The sequence below is a fragment of the Aulostomus chinensis genome, chromosome 5, assembly GCF_037954235.1.
Source record: "Aulostomus chinensis isolate RoL2024-O1b breed Wild chromosome 5, RoL_Achi_v1.0, whole genome shotgun sequence".
Classification (NCBI taxonomy): Eukaryota; Metazoa; Chordata; class Actinopteri; order Syngnathiformes; family Aulostomidae; genus Aulostomus; species Aulostomus chinensis.
Window position 1 is genome coordinate 21,239,606 of NC_141324.1, and position 20,295 is coordinate 21,259,900.

Here is a 20,295-nt window from a genome sequence, read left to right on the forward strand (position 1 = left end):
ATCAGGGTGCAAGTTTTTAAAGAGCGTGCGATCGACTTGCTGACTTTAGAAATCTCCAGCCCAGTACCGTGTGATTGTTTGAGACCAGCCATCCGGACCGATGGCGCGACGATCGGTTTACCGGACCGATGGGACACTCTGATTTAGCTCTGCAGCAACTTAACTTTCAATAGATGATAAAAAAAATCTGTCCTAAAGTTAAACTCAGACAAACAAACAAATGAAGAAACTTGAGCCCAGAAAAATGACCACAGTGTACTTTATTAAATGAATTTTGGTAGTTTGCGTTGCATTAGATTCAAATAAAAATTTTACAAAAATCCAATATATACAAAAAGGTTTTTTTTTAATCCTGTTTATCACTCTTGATTTGTTTTTTTACAATGAAATGTACTTTTCCTCCAAATGAATGCATTTTTAGCACTTCAGACTTTCATCACACAATGCAACTTACTGAAAAGACCATTTTTTTCTTAAACCTTTGTATCTTTTTTTTTTTTAAATACACCACATACACCACATTTATTGTTTTATTCTCTGTAGTATATTGTCAGTTTACAGCCATTGTGTTGGCAATCGAACCTAGGACACCCTTCACAGTCAGAACTCAAGAAGAGAGGAATGTTCTTTTCTTTTTTCTTTTTTTTTTTTAACATGTACACTTTGCATACATTTATTTACAGATAAGCTTTAAGTTGATCAATTCACTATCCGTGGTTTTTCTTGTTCAACCAACTCTCTAAACAGACATCTGTACAGAATGATTATACAAGTGTGACAGGATCAGAATCCCGTCATTATTCACCTGCTGCTTACTGTGCTTGTACTAAGGCTAATTTCTCATCTGAAACGAATGCTGAATTCATCCTGACCGTCCGGAATTTTCTTCCATTAAAAAGGAAAAACAAAAAACAAAAAAAAACCCCATCAGCAGAAGCGTAGACGACTGGGTTTTGTTGGGCTGGTTTGTCGATCCCTTACATCAGAAACAACAAACACGGCCACGCATAAAGACAGTATGGCTATGAACACACACACACGCACCCCGACACAGATGGTAATGGCTGTGTTGGTGGGAAGCTGTGGAGGTGTGAAATAATGCAACCAATGAGAATCATCCACCTGCCATGAGCTGAATTTGCCCGTTGGCATCAGATAGTAAGACTTTATCACGGCCCTCTGCATCTGATACACAAGTGTTAAACCCTGGCATGTGTCTGTGTAGGAACCAAAATCATCATCTCCAACTGCTAACTTTGTTTTTTCATGCCTAACCAGAACTTTAGAGAAAATCTGGGATTCGGCTTTTGTCAGTTACGCCTCGTAATTGTTGAAGAGCAGATATGAGGGAAGCCAGCTCGCTACGAATAAGCTTAAAACTTAGCCTTTTAACAGGATTTTACTGTTTTTCTTTTGTCATGAAGCACATAGAGCTGCAATTTTTGTACGAAAGCTGGTATACAAATAAAGTTTATAAGTATAATTATTATCATAGTGTTTATAAATCATAAATTGTTTTTAGATAACGCAATGAACCAAAGTCTGGTATTTGTTTGACCCATCTATCACCCACACCTTCCTCGTATGTTGACTTTTTTGCTCTATTTCTCTCCAGTGTTGCCAGTAAATGGTAAATTGATTTATATTGGATTTGGTTTAAAGTCTGCAGAGTTTTGCCCAGATGCCAGAGGGTGTAACGTGTCACCATAGACACAGGAAGAGTGATAAAGTGTCGCTATTTGACAAGCCAAGAGTGCTATTTAGCAACATGGGGTGAGAGCTGGAGGCTGGACACGCCTGAGAGACAGTTGAGGCCGGGAGGATCCGTACAGCCTCCTTACTGGGCAATGACTCAGTCCTAGTAGAAGCACAGTAACTGCTGTTGACACACACAATGCTATCAAATAGTAACACACACACACACACACACACACACACACACACACACACACACACACACTGGGGCTTACCAGAAAACCATGCTGTGCTTTCAGTCTCTGGGAGATGAGTTTGAAATAAAGAAAGATGTAGAAATATATTTTTCTTAAGGCAAACAAAACATCAAAAGCAGCTTGTAAAGTTATGACGTGGGTGGTGGTGGTGGTGGGGGGGGTGTCACACCTTGTTAATGAGTCCGAATACCCACCACCAATCAGACGTCGAGCACCTGTGGAACACTGGCGAAAGATCCGTTTGTATCAACTTGTATGTATTGCGGCAACTGAAGGCAGAACAAACCCTTCCTACTGCAACTAACCTTTACCATCATCTTTAGTTTGCTGACAAATCTTTCCATTGCAGGATACAAATAACATCAAAACAAAATAGCAGTTTTCAAAATGTGTTTTCAAAAATGCATGAATGTTGTAGGCAATTTGTAGAGAAAATGAACTGACCTTTTTCATGGTCCTTGGTTAAAAAAAGGGCACATTAATGATATAAAAAAAGAAACTTTGCAGATTTAGTTTGGCACGTTGCAAATTCATTTTATCCAAGGACTTGAATCATCATCATGTGCGTGCGTGGCTTTGGAGCGCACTGAGTATCAATTATGAATGAGTTCCTCCCAGAAGCAGGAGGAGGGGTCTAAAGTGCTGTGTTACAGAGAGGAGGGTCTATTGCTGATTAGAGGGTGGAGCCTATTCTGTCTACAGGATGAACTGAGGTAGCTTTATGTTCAGTGTTGGTTCATGAGATGGGGATGATACCAAAAAAAAGTTAAGACTACACTGAAATATAGAGACAGAGCAAATAAAATGCGACATCAACGTCCCCTTTCAAACAATGCTGTCGAAGGCTGCGTTTACACCAAGTAGGCCACAGAGGCGGCATCTGCTCTTCATGGTCAATCAGCCTTTCATGTCAAAACACTACACAACTTACGCAGTAAGTAAGTAAGTCCTGCAATCACGACCAAGTGTAGCAAAGTACTCTGAGGCTTATAAAATCGTGTGAAAGTATAAAAGTGGCAGAATGAAGTACTTCCTAACTCCACCTCCGCTTTTGACCAGAGGTAAAGTGACCTCTGTAGAGGAAGTTCATCATCTTTTTCTTGTTATTTCTGTGAACAGAGTTTGTATTTTGTTATTGTGTAAATAAAGTGTGTGTGTGTGTGTGTGGGGGGGGGGGGGTGTACCCTAACCCTAACCCTAACTCCCAGCTACGGAGGTCACGTGACTTCTTGTCAGTATTGGAGGCAGAGGTTATAATGTCTACCCTCTGCAGATAGGTACTCTTGGAAAAGACGCTACGCATGAGTGTCACGACAAAATCTCGCATCATAAGATGGATCAGCTCAGCCAATTTACTCCTCGTTATCAACTTGTTACTTTTACTATTAATAGTGCTCCAATTTTAAATATGATCGGCTACTTGAAAAAGAGCAACAGTGACTCGAACATGAAATTCCTCTTAAAGTTTTAACAATCCCAGCAATCCCCACAAAAACACAATGCATAAGCCCGTCCTCATTAGTGCAAATGAAAAAACAAAAAGGGCAAAAAAAACTGCATAGCAGCACTCAGTGTAAATGCAGCCTTATACAGTGTGTGCTCAAAGTCTAACAGTATTGTGCCATCCTGAATTCTGTGCTATTTCAACATTTTACTTTTTTTTTTTTTGCCAGTTTCTTATCTCTTTCTATCACAAAATAAATAAATGACACTGGGAGTTTTATTGTTCAACTAAACCAAAAACTCAGGATTTAGTGAAAAGGCAAATTAAATATTCTTTAAAAAAGTAATCAAACCAAATACTCATGACATTAAAACAGCACAACACACAGGAATGTAGTGGCAACAGGTTAGAAAAAAAAAAGCAGCTTAGAAGTGATGCTTGAAGTCACGCGACGCAAGCGTCAGTGTTCAAACTGCCTCAGCCACATTCTAAACTGAAAAACCGAGACACTTAAAAGACGAGCAGCAGATTTCAAAGTAATAGAAAACCCTTGACAAACTTCAAGTATGCTAATTTTCTATCTACATATGATGCATACTGTGTACTTCTGCAGACCGTTTTTAGATTTTTGAATGTATTTTACTAACGGCTTCAGGCATCCACTGTCTTCCATTGATTTCTGTGTGGGTTGATATGGTAAATATTGCAGAAAGTCTGCAGCGCATTCCCTCGTGACTTTCGAGAGAGATTTCACGGAGGCTCGTTGGACCAATTTTCACGTATCTTCCAAACACTCTGACACCACAATGACATTCAAACAGACAAATCAGCGTGGCTGTTGTTCCGGACTTGTTTCTTGCGGCGTTGAGGATCCACTCCTACCGTATTATTCCTACTGATTACGTCATCAAGTTGTTGTGTGTTCTATCTGCAGAGTATGTGACTTGTGTATACACAAGAAATCCCTGAATGTGTTCTATTATCAAGAATTGAGGTGCATCAGCCCCTTTCCTCTGATCATTTAGCACCAATGTCAAGCTTTCTAATGCAGCTAGACAGATGATTTATATTCAATGACCATCTTTCAAACACTTTTGAAAGTGTGGGTTGTCTGATTTTCACACCATACGGAAATTGAAGGGAACCAGTGGCTTTTTGAAATGGTAGTAAAAGTACATTCAAGAATCTAACAAAGCAGCAAAAAGCTCAGCTGTGATGAACTCAATGTTCTATTGTCTAAACGACGCTGGGTTGCTCCTTTCAATTGAGGTCTATCAGTATTCATCAACAAAACACAAGTATTTTATTATCTGAGTCATTTAAATTTTATGAGAAAAAAAACAACCAAACAGCTGGATTAATCCAATATTAGCCCGGATAGTGACTCTTGCCTGTGGTCTGCAAAAGATTTGCTGTACATGATGTGTTTGGGATTGTATAGACGTAGTTTGTGCGTCTTTAATATGAAAATAAAAAGACACTCCATTCGTGAATGTTTTGGATATCAACCTTCCATCGGACTTGGTGCACAGAGCAGCTGAGTTTCTTCTGGGGCTGGTTTGATTTCGCAGGATGAAAAGGGTTAAAGTCTCATTCTATGATTATCCCACTGACTTGTGCTTTTCTCTCCTCTCACCATCCTTAGAAGAATAAAATAATCGATTGCACTTGTGACACACCAAAACATAGAAACCAACCTAAAACCCTCTTTCGTGCAGGTATTTCCAAATTTGAGGACACGCTGTCCACATCTGGATGGCACTGCCTTAACTCTATCATGGTAGGTGAGACAGAGCTAAATTTGACTGACAGCTCCTCTACGTGATGATGTGATCGCCTCTGGCTTCCCAGCATTCCCTGAAGTCAAGCGGTTTGGGTTAGGAGGGTGCGGGAGGGTGCAGGCTGTGGTGGAGTGTTGATGGTACAACTCTCCATTCCGTCCCTGTGCACTGATTCAGATCATTGATGGTGGTGATGATGATGATGATGAGTCAGCGGGGCACTGATGGTCATTTTCTTCATCTATTTGTCCAACACTTTGGTGTCTTTGTGGTATTCATTGTCCTCAAGGAGGCCCTTGCCCCCCCCCCCCCACTTCCCCCGATCTCTCAACATTATGTGAGGATTATAAGCAAATTCGCTGTGTTTACGGGATGAATGCTGATGGTGGAGCTCTGATCGTTCAACCCACCACATCATCACAAACCTTTAAAAACAAAGGATCCAGTGCAGTCATGCCACGATCCTGCAGCAGCACATTTAATTCAGGCAGGCTACTCAAGCGTGTCAAACATCACAACTGTTCACACTGCAAAAACCAAAACCAAAACAAAAAACCCTCACTATGCACGTTTGCAGTTGTCTCCACAGGATGCATGAACAGTAACATAAGAAACAATCATCTGCATTTCAGTGAGATATAGGGACTTGTTTTTAGGATTCTCAAACTGGGGTCCGGGATCCTCCAGGGACCCTCGAGGGTCTTCCAGAGAGGACTCAACAAAATGACGAGTAGTTTCATTTCACTTTGGATTAAATGATTATGGAAGGATTCTTTCACAGGCACATGAAACACAGGAAAACCTGATTCAGCATCACTGATTAGGATATACAATTTTGTTAAGTCTTTTTTTCTGATACTTTGTTTGTTCCTCGTTTCCCGTTAATTTTTGTCCGGACTAAAGACTTACCAGTTCGAAAAAAATTAAGACATATAATTATTTGAAATTTCTTTTTTTTTTTTTTTTTTTTTTTAGGATCTCCACTTCATCTTGTGTTTCAAGGCTTGTGAAAGGCGTCCAAACGAAGCCCTTTTTTAAGATGAGGCTTCTGGATCCAGATTCATTTATTTTCTACTTGCAGAAAATGTACTTTGCACAGAAACTACACAAATGCATAGATTTGTAGTTTTTCAAACCAGACACACGAAGGATTCATTTTTACAACAGCTAAGAGCTCACTGCCAGTAGTGTTGTTCCAGAACAATTCAAAAAGATAAACCTGTTCACGCTGACAGCTGGGGAAGGTGGTATGACTGTCCTGGATCCAGGGTGGTGACCCTTTCACTGTGGCCCTTCAGCTGACACCTCTTTGCTAACATGTTTAGCTTGTCCCATCGCATGCTAACGTGTGTTGAATGCCAACAAATAGTTTGAGTAAACAAAAAACAAACAAACAAGTGTTTCTTGATTAGCACAAGATCATAAACATTAACCACCAGATGGTCATGTTAAAGGCAAAAATGTCAAACTGATGCACAGAGCTGATTCTGGCATGCAACCATGTGTCCTCCTGAGCTGCTTCTCATTTAAACACCACACTCGCTCATGAACGCGCGCACACACACACACACACACACACGCATACATACACCACTTATGGAGGCACATACACTCTCAGCCACAAAAACACAGAATCACAATGACTTGAGTACCCTCTACATGATCTCTAAAGTAAAAAAATGCTGCATGTTGTATCAGAGTACTGTACATCCTGGTGGTTGGTTCGATTTGGCTGAGATGGCTGCTTGTCTGTGTTCTCTCTTCTCTTCCATCCTTTCCATTTCTGCATCATCCTCTCCCTTCATCTCCTTTCCAATCTTGTCTGGTACTTTGCCCATTTCTCCCGCTCTCCCCTCCTCTCCACTGAGAAGTAAAGATCAGTGTTATAGCCCAGCCAGGTTTATGGCGCTGGAGCTGCTAATTGTTGAGCTGCCAGGAAGATATTTTTTCTTGGCATTTGGTGAGTTTGTCTTATTTCCTTATGAAAGAAAGACTGTGAACTTGTGTGTGTCCAACTTCCATCTCTTCTTTCTCACCCCCTCCTCCCCCCATTTTTCTTTTCAGGCAGGTTTCTCTCCAAACAAAACACAATGACTGAGCACAGATGCTACTTTGACCATGATCTTCATGTAGTTCACTTTCCGTTCTTCCGATCTGGATCAGAATTATCCCAAGACTGATGAAACGTCTAAGCCCGAAAAGAGGGTTTTTTGTTTGTTTTTTTTGACTACCCAGCCATCTCTAAGGTGCTCCACATCCTCAGAAGCAAGAGGACATTTCCAATGGACCTTTTTTTGGCACTAAGAACAGGAGCAATGAGTGCGATATCATATACTGATGGAAGTAACCGGCCTGTTGTGGATTTCCAAACAATGAGACAAATATGACCATTTCAAGTTTCTAATAATGCTGAGTGAGGGATCATTTCCTTTCCTCGTCACATTAGAGGAATGAGCGTGTAATTCAAGTGTCATTTAGGAAAAGTGGAGAATCTGATGACTGGACGTCTTATCCTACAACTCTTCTGACCTTAAACAAAACAGTGCATAAGCCTCTTAGGCTTTGAGCGGAGTGTTGAAGCACTCTGTTGATATGCATTTAGTTTGTATCACACAGGATTTCCCTGACGAGCCGAAGTAAAAATAACAGCAACAAACCTTACAAACACAACCGAACTTCAAAATCTCTCCTCCGATCACTACCAACGGGGCAGTAGGCTCCTCGGTGGGTACCGATTTGAAAAAGAAAAGAAGGGAATGAGAGATGAAAAGTGAGATTGTTGGTAGGAACATATTCTTATTGCCACAGTCCATGTTGCTGTTTGTGCAGAAGCAGGATAGCCCGATGACTGCTGCACCCTCCTGTTCTGAGAGGGAACCTACTATAATGTGGTTTCATATTCCAGTCTCTCCTGCACCAGGGCATCATCTTTATACTGCAACCGTGGAGGAGTCAGGGAGCAGTCTATGGCCAGAATTGCCTTGCGTATACTGCGGTCTAGAACGTGTCGCTCCCACGCAGGGTAACGGTTTCTACAAAGGTCGATCTTGATGACGGTCTCTTCAAGGCGTGGAGCACGCGATGACGGTGTTGATGGCACCGTAGGTCGGACCTGAAACACTGGCATGCAGCCGTCCCTCTCAGAGTACTTGGCCATGTCACGCTCAAGTGTTGTGGTGGCTCCCCTATTGGAGCGCAACGAGTTGGTGGCACCTTCAGAGGGTAGTGTGGAGAACTGAGCAGTGGCATCCAGGTCGAGGCCCTGGCCACTGGGTGAGTGTCCAAAACGTGGCCCATTGGGATGGAAAAAAGCGTAGTACATGAGCAAGAAAACCACACCAGTAAGGAAACTACTGAAGATGACACAGAGTGCTGGCACTGCGAAGGCGTCAGTGGTGTGAGGCGAGCGGTAGAGGTACCACAATGCGCTGAGGGCTGCGTTTTCCACCAGGATCACCAGGTAATAGATGAACAGCCGACACCTGCACAGCAATGTTAGACAGGACAAAAGAAAATATCAGACAGACCCAGATCTCCTACATTAGCAGTATGTTTGGAGGCTCCCATATCATATTTACATATCCTGGTCGTGGGCGGTAAGAACAGTTATACTAGTCCTTTATTCCGTCCCTAGCGGAGGCATGGCACAGACTGGTGACCCATCGAGGGTGAACCCCGTCTCTCCCCCAATGTCAGCTGGGAGAGGCTCCAGCCCCCACCCCTGTGACCCTTAACGGATAACTGGTCAAGAAAATGGATATTCCATCCATCCAACCCTTTGGGTCACGGCTCCTCATGCTTTGGTAAAATCCTGATCAATTGATCTCAATGGAACAACAAACATTACAGAACTCTGCTAAATTTTAAGAATGAATGCTTTCACAATCAAAACATTGTGTAAAAAAAAGAAGAAATTAACTACACGTCACTGCAAAACTGAACTTGGTTCTGAGTTTTAACAGTTGGTCAAACCACTGAAAATGTCTTCCTTCAGGTCTACACCACACTAAATGGAATCAAGTATCCTCCTCACCTTGTCCGTCCCTCTTTGACATTGAACCAGGAGAAGATGTAGATGATGCCCACCACCATGTCAAACACAATCTCCTCCCACTTGCTGATGCAGAAGTCAGTCTCACAGTGGACGATCCAGAAGGTCATGATGCACCAGTGCAGGACGATGAAGATGCCGAAGTAGAGTTGAAACACAGAGGCAAAAAGGGCGAAGGTGATGACCCTTGCTGCGATAGTGAAGAAGTGCCAGCAGAACTGGATAATGACAGCTAGGTAGCTGATTGGCTTCTTGTCATCTCGAGACTCTCGTAGGGCTTTCTGGTAGGAGGCCAGGGCCCAGGCCAGAGAGACTAGAGAGGCTGCTGCTGTCATACCTGACACACACACACACACACACACACACACACACACACACACACGGTGAGAACTTTGCAGAAACAGCAGATCAGATTCAGTCCAGAAACAGATTAGCCTAGCTTTGGACAAACACTGGAGGAAGCTCTTAGCACGGGATGTGGGATATGTGTTAATGAGCCTCTATAAATGATTATGGCATGGATGTCGGGAGAGAGCAGAGAACGCTATATTTAACTGGAGGTGGGAAATGAGGTGAAAGACAGAACTTAGCAATACAACATTATTTATTCAGCTCATTTTTGTTTTTGTGTGAGTCTGTTCGGTGGTAATCAAAGGTGCATTTATGAAGCTAAACTTCCACACTTCAAACTAGGGCTCCACAACCTGGACAATATCATTTGTGATATCAGATAGAATGTTCATTTTAAAACCCTTATTCTCATGCTGCGTCAACTCCATATTTAATTTAAACTGGTACTTTTATATATAGAATATCATATAGCGTGCCTTCCTGCAATTTGAAAACTGCAATATTGGTATTTTTATTTAATTTTAATTAATGTGCAGCACTTGTTCAAACACCACAGTTTTAAACACAGGTGTTACTATTCAAATTTATAAAAGAGAGTGGGTTTCATGTTAGTAAGGCTAAGGGTGCGTGCATGTGTGTGAGTGAATGAAGGTTACCTTGCACAGCCTGTAGTTTGTGTGTTTGTATAATGATGCACAGCTGCAGCACCAGTTGTGGAGCGCTCTCCAGGAAGGTGGCCAGTAGATGCAACATGCTCACATCTGCAAACTCGTAGACCATCCTCCAGTAGTAACGCCAGCGGTCGGTTTCAGAGCTCTGACGACTACGAATTCCCAGGTAGATGGTGTGGAGGTACCTGAAGGAAAATGACCATCAGTATCACTGATGTGTCCTTTATCGAGCATGAGTAGCTGACACACAAATCCATCCATCCATCCATTTTCTACTGCTTATCCTGTTAAGGGTTGCAGGGGGGCTGAGCCTATCCCAGCAGCCTTCAGGTGAGAGGCGGGGTTCACCCTGGACAGGTCACCAGTCCATCACAGGGCCAACACATAGAGACAGACAACCATTCACACCTACGGTCAATTTAGAGTATCAATCAGCCTCGTCCCCTCTTGATGTCTTTGGACTGTGGGAGGAAGCTGGAGTACCAGAGAGAACCCACGCAGGCACAGGGAGAACATGGAGACTCCACACAGAAAGATCCCATGCTATAGCAGGGCTCGAACCTGGAACCTTCTTGCAGTGAGGCGACAGTGCTGACCACTGCACCACCGTGCCATCCAAACAAAAATCCACTTGTCATTATACGAGAGCCCCTCTCAAAAGAAGACTTGACCAGTAAAATACAAGAGGCTCTTAAGTTGCTGTACATTGCTAAACTGTTCAAAGTTAATGTTTACATCTTTGATAAACCTTCAAAAAAAAGGGCAGAGTGAATTTCAACAACAGGGAAAATATCACATTTTACCATGTAGTTTCATCAGAAACGGCTTGTATGCAACACTTGCACACACACACACACACACACACACACAAACACACAAACACACACACCTACTTGTCCACCTGTACCTCTGAGGCAAGAGCTCTTTTAATAAAGTGAATTCTTTTTTCACTTTACTTCCAGTCCATCTGTGGCCTATATTGCTCTCTCTCTCTCAGAGAGAGAGAGAGAGAGAGAGAGAGAGAGAGAGAGAGAGAGAGAGAGAGTCTACTACATACACTTCCCTTCTTTCTCTCCCTCTATATCACCAGCACATGGCGGCCATTTAGCAGCTGGATAATGGGCCGTGAAATGAAGTTCCATTGTCAGTAAAGAATTTGAAAATGAAAACTGGGCTGAGAGCATTAAGGCTATGGTCTGTTCACCGAGATGTGACCCCCCCCCCCCCCATCCCCACCACACACACACACACACACACACACACGCACACACACACACACACACACACACACGCACACGCACAAATCCCTCATTGGGTTTTTTGATCCGACTTGTTGACCTGCCACTCCAGCTACATTAACTGAAGATGTCCCAGTTCTGATGGCAGTTGGCTCCCATCCACTGAAAGGAAAGTCATCATTTAGTCTCATTTTCAGTATTATAGCAAGGCCACCACCATCAGTACAGTCAGTATTGCCATGGCAACACTACTGAAGTACAGTACACATTCCCTGCCAGTGGTAGTTTTCATGTTAATAGTGTTATTTTATCATTCCTCCCACATGGTTCTAGATGAAGGCATCAGAAGATGTGGATGGTACTGGGCCAGAACATTGTGAACCTGGTCTGGTCTGGTAGCAGGTTGCTAAACCCCTGGCCTGATTAGCATTCACAGTGGGTGCTAATCCCATTGGCTGCTACTGATAGGGCCTCCATGTGTGTCTCTCGTGTCTGGGGACAAGCTGAATCCCAGTGTATTTAAAGGTTAGAGGGCCAGGAACAACTGATTCTGTTGCACCCCCACCTTGAAGACAACTTCAGCTTCTTACCATGAGCCTCATCATGTTCTTTTTGACTCCAGTTAGGTATCTTTCTTTTATGTTAACCCCCATTTCTCTCTCTTTTATCCTTTTACTCATCTCCGCTCTCAAAAATGGGGCTCAAAATGGGTCAGAGGGGGTTTCTAATGGGTCGGGGGCTGATTGCACTTCTAGTCTAGACAAAAAAGCGCCTCTCATTTCCTGTCAGCTCTGTACTGAATAACACAATAAAGTTGGAAAGTGTCGCAAAATAAGTCACAAATGCATCTTAATTTTCTAAAAACAAATTCTGCCTCTCAAGTAAATTGTCAAATAAACAACAGTACATCAGGATGTAGCAAGTGACAAGTCCCTCCAGGCCACTGCAGGACAAGACAGAGAACGCTTTCCCAATGTGCCCTCTGGTCCCTGACATGTGTGCTAAGTTAAGTTGTGTCTTAAGTTGTCTGTGTTTGAAGCTACGTCCTAGCTGCAGCTCCAGTGATCCCCACGTCCCTGGTTACATCTTCCGTGTGTTTAGTCCTCATAGAGGCAACAAATGCAAAGCCTTTAACAGCAAAGCAACCAGCCTGACCAACAGTCACAGATCTGTTATGGCTAAATCTGACCATAAATAACTTTTTACGATGAGTGCACGAGCTGTTTAACTGAATATACTGTGGTTTGGTTATGTGTCCCTCCACTCACCAACACACAACCGCAACATTTGTTAGATAGGCTCCTTTACGAAGACCTTTCTCCCCTTCAAACACACACACACACACACACATACGCATGAAACATGTTGTCATGGTAACAAAAAAGGAGGCGTTCCATCCAAGCATGATTGAAGAAGTCATGCCGCAAGGAAAAAATACCTTTGTGAGCTCAAGACACCAAAAGATGAGTCATTGAAAAACTAATGATACATGTTACAGGTGAAGTATCATTTTAAACAAAAAAAATGTCAGAAATGTTTAGGGTCACATGGTCTAAACAATGTAAATGAACAAATGAAACAAGCTCAAGTCGTGTTCTTTATTCACAAACCCAGAAAAGTCTTGCTGGATTAATACAAATACATTTAAATTCTTCTCTGTAAATATCTAATGATCCCTGCTGGACAGACAGGAGTGGAGGATGACATCATTATGACATCATAGATGGCGGCGCTGGGGCACATCAGTGACACTGAACAAGAAACTCAATGCTCACTAGCAAAAAAAAAATCATGTGCAATCAGAAAATGTGTGACCCATATTCCTCACTAGGAATTGGTCAAAGATCAACAGAACAACTATATTTTCCTTTCTCTCCACGAACAGCATTTATCCACCTTTTACCACATGAACTTAGAATAGCAACACAAATATCTCTGAGAATATAATATCAACTGAGCAAAGTCAATCTGCTGAGGATGCAGCTGGAGATCAGAGAGTGGATCAACTAAAAATATGCCAAAAAAGCTCTCTTTGTCTCTGAAAATCTATCACAAGGGTTACAGGACATTCAAGGATGGTTCTTTGCTTCCTGCACCTGTTCAGCTAGTATATAACATTGATAGAAAGAAGAAGAGAGTCCCATAATATTCCAGTAAAAATCCAAATGACAACTATTGCTTTCCTGAAAAAAAGATTTTCTGAAAATGCGGCAGCCACAACATCAAATTCACATAAACAAGCACCGCATACCAACATAATCGACCCCCCACCACCAACACCACCAGCCCACCACCCGCTTTGGCCTTTAATTTTATCTAAATTACAATGCTTACGATGCTTTTGCAATGAGAAAATCAACACCACACACCAAAGTACTCACCAGAATACCCCCAGAGTAGGACCTAATTTTAACAGGATGTCTCTCTCACACACACACACACACACACACACACACACACACACACACACACACACACACACACACACACACACACTTCTACTTATATCTTTGTGAGGACTTTCATTAACATAATACATTCCCTAGCCCTTCACCCTAAATCTAACCATCTCAACTGCCTGACCCTAACCTTGACCCTAAACCTAAACTGAACCCAATTCTAACCTCGACCCTAAAACCAAGTCTTGACCTTAAAACGGCCCTTTGAAGATTTGAGGACCGGCTAAAATGTCCTCACTTTCCAAAAATGTCCTCGGTCTGTTGGTTCAATACGTGTTCTAGTCCTCAATTTGTAGCAAGTACAAGAACACACACACACACGCACACACACACACACACACACACACACACACACACACACACACACAGCTGAACACAACAGCAGTCACACGCTACTGTGGCTGGTAATTAACTGGAACTGACAGTATTTCAGCCCAGTGTCACTCCTGTCCATCCCTGTGAACCCGCTTGTCAGTCACCTCTCAGACCAGCCAGAGTCTGAACAGATGATGCAGGGTCCACTCTGGCCCCAGGCTCTTGTCATTGAGTTCTCTGTAACAGTTAAATCAATTCACACAGGTCTGAAACAGATGCAGATCACATTGTCCTGAGCCAATTTATGTCTTAATCCTGGTTGGACTAAAACTGTTTACTTCCTGTTTTATTTTGAAATCACTGATGTCACTTCTGTTTGCAGCACATGAATCAAAACATTGTCCATAATTTAATGATTGCATATTGACATTAATGTGCAGACAATTGAAAATATCATTGAAATAGTAGTTAACCAGGAAAAAAGCATGATCTCTCATGTGTTTACATCATAAACCTCCATTTGACAGTGACAGTACTTGCAGGTCAGACGTGACATTAAAAGTATTACCTCATGAATAAATCACATACAAGAAATTTGTTTACTTCATCTTTCCTTCCAAAATTCACCATAAGTCGCTCTCCCTCTGGTTGATGAACCATCTGACTCATGACTGGTTAGTTGTAAGAAATGTCACAACACTGCAGGGATTCTGGGGTAAGACCATTCTCCCCTAATGGCAACGTGCGCACGTGCGCGCGCGCGCGTGTGTGTGTGTGTGTGTGAGAGAGAGAGACGGACCTCACCAACACACACCAGCCTGCTCCTTGTTTCATTAGGTTTTTGTCATTTTGGTAAGCGTTTAACATCTAACATCGCCACATTAAGTACATTAATGCTCTCATCACTTCCCTCACTGTCTTACTCTTTTTTTTCCCTCTGATATCAGTAGTAATCTGAGAGAGTTGTAACCTGAACATTGGTGACGGCTGAAGCTCTATGATTGTGCTACACTGTCACTCTAGAATGAACCAGAAAGCAGAACAAAACCCATCCACGATAGAATCCCAGGGTCTGCCTGTTTTCTGTCAGTCTTTTGTTGAGTTTTTCCACTTTAAATACATAATAAATGCACCAAGTTCCTCAGCCGGTCTCAATCTTTGCCTGCCTGCTATCTTGGCACGCGACAGGAGCTGTAGAGCGCCAGGGACTGGTTGATGTATACATAAAAAACACAGTCAAGGAGCTAAAATAAGCACACAAAAAATCATAGTGACCCTTTCACACAAGACAAGACAAGACAAAAAACAAATATGGAGGTAAGTAATCCAGTTAGATCGGGTCACGGTAGAAGCTTTCATGCTCTAAATTATAACACAAAAGATAACTCATCTTCATTATTATAACTGCAATATATCATAAACCCTGAAAACTACCTCTACAGTACAGTATGTAAAACATACATTTCTGATAGAAACCTAGATTTCAGTCATTATCTAATGTATGTACATGTACATGTGCACTGGTTTTGCTTGCACTAATTATACATACTCAGGCTGTTAATATTCTTTCAGTGTCTTTTAAAACGGAGACTGCAGATGTATTTGCTGAGAAACAAATTGTGCAAAGACAATCTGCTTCTGAAACACTTCCCACAGTCGGGACATTCTGAGTTGACAACAGGCACAACCGGTGGATCTGAGGGGAAACATCGCATCAATAAAAAAAAACCCACCCAGCTGTCCAGTTTAAATGAATATGAATGAGTCCCCACTGACAACAACAGGAGCATCAAATCGAACGACTGTCATGTTTTGCGCACACTGAAATAGCCAGGACACACACTTCAACTGAAGACACCACCGCAGTAATGAAACGCGACTTCTTAAATAAAACATTACACTGTAAAAAGAGAACGCTGTCTCATATTCCAAACTCTGCTCTTACGTTTGCTACGAATGAATAATTATACAGCAAATGGTCTATTTCTGAGCTGTACAGCTCCTCTTCCCCTAAATACACTCAGCACCCTGGTTCACACATTCACCCTCACACACACTGTCGCTAAGAGGCAGGTGCCCACCTGCTCTGATCAGGAGTAATTTAGGTTCAGTTGCTCCGGACACTTTGACTACGGAGGAGTCAGGGCTCAAACCAGACCACCGCTTACATAGAAAACACCAATCTTTCCACTAGAAAGAATATTAAAGGGACAGTGTGTAGGATTTAGAGAGATCATTTGGCATGATGTGAATGCAATATTCATAACTATATTTTTTTAAATTAAATGTTAGGTATTTGTTTACTTAGTATAAGCCAAAAAGAGTTTTGGAGGGAAAAAAATCCCATTTATATTGTCCATAGAGGAGCTAATTATCAGACATGTCATGATTAGCAGGGATCAGCTGGATAGCAAGCATGCACATTGTGAATCAATGGTATCTGTTCCTGTAGAGGCCTCAAATTCATAGGACATCTACATTATTTTAAGATAATCTACATTACCCACAATCCTAAAGTCAATCAGAGACGTAGTGGAGTTTACTGAACCCATCACTGTCCAACCTTTTTGACTTGGAATATTTGAATATTATATATTCAGTGACATCAGTGACAAGTTAGCTAGCAACATCAAAATGGTCAGCTGCAAACAAAATGGCGTTTTAAACATTACCAGGTTGGACATTCCATTTGCAATGCCTTATGTGGGGAGTAGTTCTTTTACTCTCTAGGTAATTATGTACACAGTGTTGTACCTTTGTCCTTTTCTCTGTAGTCCTTTTATTTTTTTAGCCTTGAATCAAATATTTTATAGTCTTGATTTATCTGCTCCCTGGTGATCTTGGTTCCAAGCTAAAAAAAAAACAAAAAAACTTGTTACATCAGGGTTTTCTGTGACATCAATGGAGGAATAGAATGGAAATTTAATATAGGGAGTGGGTCCGTTTCCAAGTCACATCTACAGAAGCCCACAACTTTAAGAAACTCCTACTCAGTTTATATATATATATATATATATATATATATATATATATATATATATATATATATATATATATATATATATATACATATAAATATATACTTATAACATTTATGGCTGATTTTGCACAACTCTGCTGTTCTATTGTTTATGCCAGCTGAACAGTAAAGCTTGCTGGCCCACTGGCATGGAAACCAGGACAACAGACACTTTCCTATAGAATTTACGAGGGTACACAGAGGATGAAGAACAAAGCAATGAAGGGAGACAGCTGACAACAACAGACAACACAAACTGTCGGAGAAGAAAAGAGATTTATAAAGCACTCCAAACAGGAAAAAAAAGCCTTTGAAAGGCTTTTCAATTTGCAAAAAGAACGGCAAGGAATGAAGTTGTGCTTGTTACAAAAGGGTGTTATGATATATTCACTATAAATGCTTAGGTGCAATTAAATCACAGCAAAAAATTGGAGGCGGCTGTCCTTGACAGCTCCTGGAGACGGCGCTGATAGTCTACAGGCTGTGTGCACCTCAAACAGGATTTGATTTCCCAACATGGGACTTCCACAAGTCCAACAGCAGCAATAACCAAAAGAAATGGTGTGTCTATGGGGGTATTAAGCTCCTGCTCATCTACCATTATGTAAACCAGAAGGGTTAATATTGGCTGGCTGATTGCTAACCAACCTGTTAGCACCTTCCTCCTGATCTCCAGTTACTTCCATCATGGAAACATTGACATTTTCTTTCCTCTCTACTGTGTTTGATTTTGTGTTGAGTCAAAGTTTGAGGGTCCAGCAAAGTTCTACATACACAACAATGTCATAGATGTGCCACACATAGTAGCTAAAACCTTAAGCTGGTGAGCTTCCTGGAGGGTAATGGAAAAGACATGTATCATGATATGATTCTATAGAATCAATTGATATAGCAAGATGTATTTTAAGGCGTTATCAATACTAGAGGCTGGCATATCAATACAGTACCGTGAAAAAAAATATTGTGATATATTGCTGCATCAATTTTATTGCACAGCCTTAAATTTCTGCACGAGTACTTTGCTCCTTCCTGTTTTAGAGTAGGAAATATAGGGACTCTAAGTACCCCAGGACTCCGGTTTGTCTCAAGCTTCCACTTCTCACCATCAGCTTACTGTCTCCTGCAGAATATTTGCTTTCTATCTAGATTTAATAAATACACATGGACTGGATATGTCCCATGGATTCAGGTCCATTTAAATTCATAACCCATCCAGAACCAGTCAAGGCAGATAAGGCCTGTTCCCGTCTTGACGTGAGGTGGTGCTAGTTCTCTGCGTTAATTAGCCAACCAGCCTGTTTGACTTTCTTTATCTTCCATGACAGATGGAAAGAAGCTCCTCCATGTGTGTTGGCCCGGTAGTGAGGGAGAGGCTAAAGATGCTAGCAGAGCTGTAGCATCATTCAAAGGCAATCATACTGCCAATTTCTGTCAGAGCAGCTCAATTATCATCCATATATTCAACACACACCACACACACACACATTTAAACAAACATGCACACACACTGTAATTTTTACCCATCCCGAGGCCTCCGTCCTACCTCCATATTTGGCCCAGCTGGAGGATGTGGATGAGGGACTGGCCGAACCAAACGCAGAAGGAGTAGGAGGCCGAGCGCTTCCTGCTCCTGCCGCCCGCCGCCGTGCTCGTGGTGCTGTTGGTGGTGGTGTTCTTGCTGGCGGTCGACGCCTGTCTCTGCGGCGTGGCCGGGTGGTGTTGAGCGGTAACGTCGGCGTGCGAAGCCGAACCACTCAGCAGTTTATTACCGTCCATGTGGGTGCAGTCCGCACCGGATTCCACGCCGTCTTCTGTGCTGAAGTCGTGGACGAACCATCTGAAGCTAAAAAGCTGGACAGAGAAGGAGCCCAGCACAACGAAGAAGAGCGTCAGGCCGAACCACCAGTAGTCGCGGCGGAGGTAGTAGTCAACCGACAGCCACACGTCAGTGCCCACATCGGCTAAATACACGGCCACTGCGGCTACGATCCACAGGCAGTCCCACACCGTGTATTTCTGTTGCTCCCTACCCAGCCGGAGACACGCCGAGTTAGAGCCTCCACCGCCGCAGCAACGCGACTCCCCGTTAGCGAAGTCACCGTCCCCGGTGCCCGCAGAGTCGGGCTGGCCGCCCGGGTGGAGCCCCTGCACGGAGCCGGAGTGCTCCGAGTTCTGCAGGGGGGTGAAGGCCACATCGCTCTTTTTCATCTTCAGGACCCCGTCCGATTTAGCCGCCATTATTCCAAGCTTCTAATACTACTCTATTATTTCTCTACTGTTCGGCGCCTCCTTTCTCCTCTCCCCGTGTCTCTGACAGTCGACACCCTTCTGTGCGTCTGTCCTACTCCTCCTCCTTTCTGGGCAGGACTAGCTCTTTGACACTGCCGCCAGGTCATAATACAGAAAAAAGACAAAAAGGAAGACAGAACGTAGTCCCCTGTCCGCTCCGGTGCGTTCGCTCATTTCACGTCTTTAATGGACCTCTACGGTGGTCGATCCGCTCACATCCAGCCAGCAGCGACAGGAGAGCTTCTCCGCTTCCTGCTCCCGCTGACCGGTTACCTGCACGGATCCCGGTCCTGCGGGCTGTCCCTCTCTGCCCTGGATGAATCCTGCTGCTAAAGCTGGGAATGGAGATAGAAACCAGAACGAGGGAGGAAGGCAGCAGCCATCTGCTTCATCAATGGCACAGACTAAAAACTATGACATCACCCTCCTCTCTTTCTGTCTCTCCCTCTCCCCGCCTATCTCCTCAACGTTTGTACCAAGTAACAAAAAAAAGAAAGAAAGAAAAAAAAAGTACTCCGAATTAAAGCCACAAGGTGGCAAAACAAATCTGCCTCTCGGTGCTTGTCTGTCTGAGAGAAATAAACCGAGGAGAAGCAGCTTCAACTGGGCTAGAGGGTTTTCAGCACCATGGACAGACCCAGCTGCGACTCCACACCAGCAGCTCGCCCAATACTGGTTTCCCCGGTCAAAACCAAAGTTACTCACAAGCGTGTGTTGACCAATCC

At 42.9% G+C, this 20,295-nt stretch overlaps 1 protein-coding gene across 1 annotated transcript; it reads right to left on the minus strand.

Annotated features, from left to right (window-relative positions):
- Window positions 1–241: 241 nt before the first annotated feature.
- On the minus strand, window positions 242–20,081 carry xkr4 (XK related 4). Its single transcript, XM_086203861.1, has 4 exons — window positions 18,825–20,081; window positions 10,236–10,435; window positions 9,211–9,565; window positions 242–8,659 (listed from the first exon to the last, which is right to left on the minus strand). The coding sequence occupies exons 1-4, from the start codon at window positions 19,517–19,519 to the stop codon at window positions 8,059–8,061; spliced, it is 1,851 nt and encodes a 616-aa protein (XP_086059987.1). The 5' UTR covers window positions 19,520–20,081; the 3' UTR covers window positions 242–8,058.
- Between the last annotated feature and the right edge of the window lie 214 nt (window positions 20,082–20,295).